Source organism: Cyanistes caeruleus, unplaced genomic scaffold (assembly GCF_971803275.1).
Source record: "Cyanistes caeruleus unplaced genomic scaffold, bCyaCae1.hap1.1 HAP1_SCAFFOLD_94, whole genome shotgun sequence".
In the NCBI taxonomy this organism is placed as follows: domain Eukaryota; kingdom Metazoa; phylum Chordata; class Aves; order Passeriformes; family Paridae; genus Cyanistes; species Cyanistes caeruleus.
In genome coordinates, this window is record NW_028255897.1 from 114,423 (window position 1) to 116,748 (window position 2,326).

Below are 2,326 nucleotides of genomic sequence, written 5' to 3' on the forward strand. Positions count from 1 at the left end.
ACTCCCTGAATTCACAGCCCCTCACCCATGGGATCATCATCCCCCATCCCACAGGTGCCCTGAGACAGGGAGCTCAGCCCAGATATCCTGGGGGGTCCCTGGGTTGGATTTGGGGGGGGGGGGGGGGGGGGGGCAATATTTAGGTATTAAGGACTGCAAAGCTGAGCGGAAAATGCCCCTTGTGGAGACACTGGGGTTCCCAGCATCTGTTAGTGAGAAGATGGAAAAGGTGAGAACTTTTCAGATTCCTGGCACTCCCAGCAGCCTGAGGAGGGCAGGGACCAAGCAAACGGAGAACTCCCAGTACAAGCGTGACCCCCAGCAGCTGGGACAGGGGGGAACCCCTGAACATGAAAGGGAAGAGACCAGAGATGGGGAACTCCTGGGAGGCATTTTAGGGGATGAATCTTGGTGTTTGGGAGGTTTTTATGGATAGCTTGTGATTTCTAGAGATGGACTTGGGCAGGAGGAACCCCCTATTCCAATGTGCTCGTGAATTGTATTTCTCCCCAAACATGGATTTCTCATTCCCAGACCGTTGGCCCAATGGAGGAAGAGGATGTGAGGAAGAGGAAGATGCCCCGGGACACCCAGGCAGGTGAGGAGGAAGTCAGTGCCCCTTTCCCCCTCTCTCCTGCTCCATCTCCCAGCCCAGCCTGGCCCCCGGCTGCAGGACAACCCCGCTGCCGACGCCGTCCTGCCGGGGACGCACTGGGGGGATCTCCTTCCCCTTCCCTCTGGCACGGAGGCAAATCCCATCCTCTCCTTGTCCTTCCTCCCCCAGACAAGGAGCTGAGGATGGAGACCAGGGAGGACAAATCCCCACGGCAGAACCTCATGGAAGGGGCTGATTTGAGCAGCTCCACAGTGCAGGAATCCAGTGGGGAGGGAAATCCCCAGAGATCCCGCAGGAGGAGGGGCTCCAAACCCATCCCAGGGTGCTCTGAGGAGGAAAGACCCACCCTGTGCCGGGAAGGCGGGCAGAGATCCAGCCGGGGCTCTGAGCTGGTGGTCCATGAGCAGCTTCAGGATGGGGAGAAGCCCTACAAGTGCTTGGAGTGTGGGAAGAGCTTCAGCCGGAGCTCATTCCTGATCCGCCACCAGATGATCCACACCGGGGAATGGGCCTACGAGTGTGGAGAATGTGGGAAGGGCTTCAGCTGCAACTCCAAACTCATCACCCACCAGTGCATCCACAGTGGGGAGAGGCCCTACGAGTGTCCTGAGTGTGGGAAGAGGTTTCACATTAGGTTCAGTCTCTTCAGGCACCAGCGGATTCACACGGATGAGAGGCCCTTCCGCTGCCCTGACTGTGGGGAGGGCTTCAAGCAAAACTCCCACGTCATCAGGCACCGGCGCATCCACACTGGGGAGAGACCCTATGAGTGTGGGAAATGTGGGAAGAGCTTCAGCCAGAGCTCCAGCCTGACTATCCACCAGAGGACTCACACTGGGGAACATCCCTATGACTGTGAGAAATGTGGGATGACCTTCATATGGAGGAAACAACTGACCATCCACCAGATGATCCACACTGGGGAGAGGCCCTATGAGTGTCTCCAGTGTGGGAAGAGGTTTCAGACCAGCTCCAGCCTCCTCCAGCACCAGCTGATTCACACAGATGAGAGGCCCTTCCACTGCCCCGAGTGCAGGAAGGGCTTCAAGTACAACTCCAACCTCATCAAGCACCGGCGCATCCACACTGGGGAGAGGCCCTATGAGTGTCCCCAGTGTGGGAAGAGCTTCACCCAGAGCTCTCACTTGACGAGACACCAACGGAGGCACCGGTAAGGGAAGCCCTGTGAGTGCCCCAAGTGCAGGAAGGTGTCCATGCGCTGCTCCAGCTCCATCCCCCATCAGAGGACCCATGTTGGGCAGAGCTCTGATGACCCACGTACCCAGTGATCTGTGTTGAGAACACACTGGGCTGGTGGTCATTTTGATTTGGCCCTCATTTTCATTCATCTTCATCCCTTTAAAACAGACAAAATTGGGGTAAAAGTCAACAGATTTGTCAAAGGCATCTAAAGCCTCACTTTTTACTAGTGCTTGAAGGGAATCTGGTATTCAGGGAGGTAATGGGGAGGGTTTTGGGGGTATTTGGTGTATTTGTCTCCATCTCTTGGCACTCAAGGAGACGAGTGAGTTCAATCTGTCACCTCAAAATCACTCAGTGCCATTGAAATCTACTTAATCCCACCCAAAATTACTGGATTCCACAGTCCCTCAGGGTGTGTTGCCTTAAGTTTTAGCTTTCATATTTTTCATATTCTGCACTGCCTAGGTTTGTAGTTTTGAACTTCCTATTAAGTGTTAGTGAGCTCCC

The 2,326-nt window shown here is 55.2% G+C and overlaps 1 protein-coding gene across 1 annotated transcript; it reads left to right on the top strand.

The window, feature by feature from the left end:
• Window positions 1–466: 466 nt before the first annotated feature.
• On the top strand, window positions 467–1,791 carry LOC147646495 (uncharacterized). Its single transcript, XM_086873316.1, has 3 exons — window positions 467–598; window positions 785–1,328; window positions 1,413–1,791. Exons 1-3 carry the CDS (start codon window positions 547–549, stop codon window positions 1,789–1,791), a joined length of 975 nt encoding a protein of 324 aa, XP_086729442.1. The 5' UTR covers window positions 467–546.
• The last annotated feature ends 535 nt before the right edge of the window (window positions 1,792–2,326 follow it).

What these genes read in the sequence shown, in the direction of transcription:
- LOC147646495 (XM_086873316.1), top strand. Translation starts at nt 547, where the DNA reads ATGGAGGAAGAGGATGTGAGGAAGAGGAAGATGCCCCGGGACACCCAG. An exon ending in GCCCCGGGACACCCAGGCAG is followed by an intron (nt 599 to 784) that starts GTGAGGAGGAAG and finishes TTCCTCCCCCAG; the next exon opens with ACAAGGAGCTGAGGATGGAG. An exon ending in GACTGTGGGGAGGGCTTCAA is followed by an intron (nt 1,329 to 1,412) that starts GCAAAACTCCCA and finishes GAAGAGCTTCAG; the next exon opens with CCAGAGCTCCAGCCTGACTA.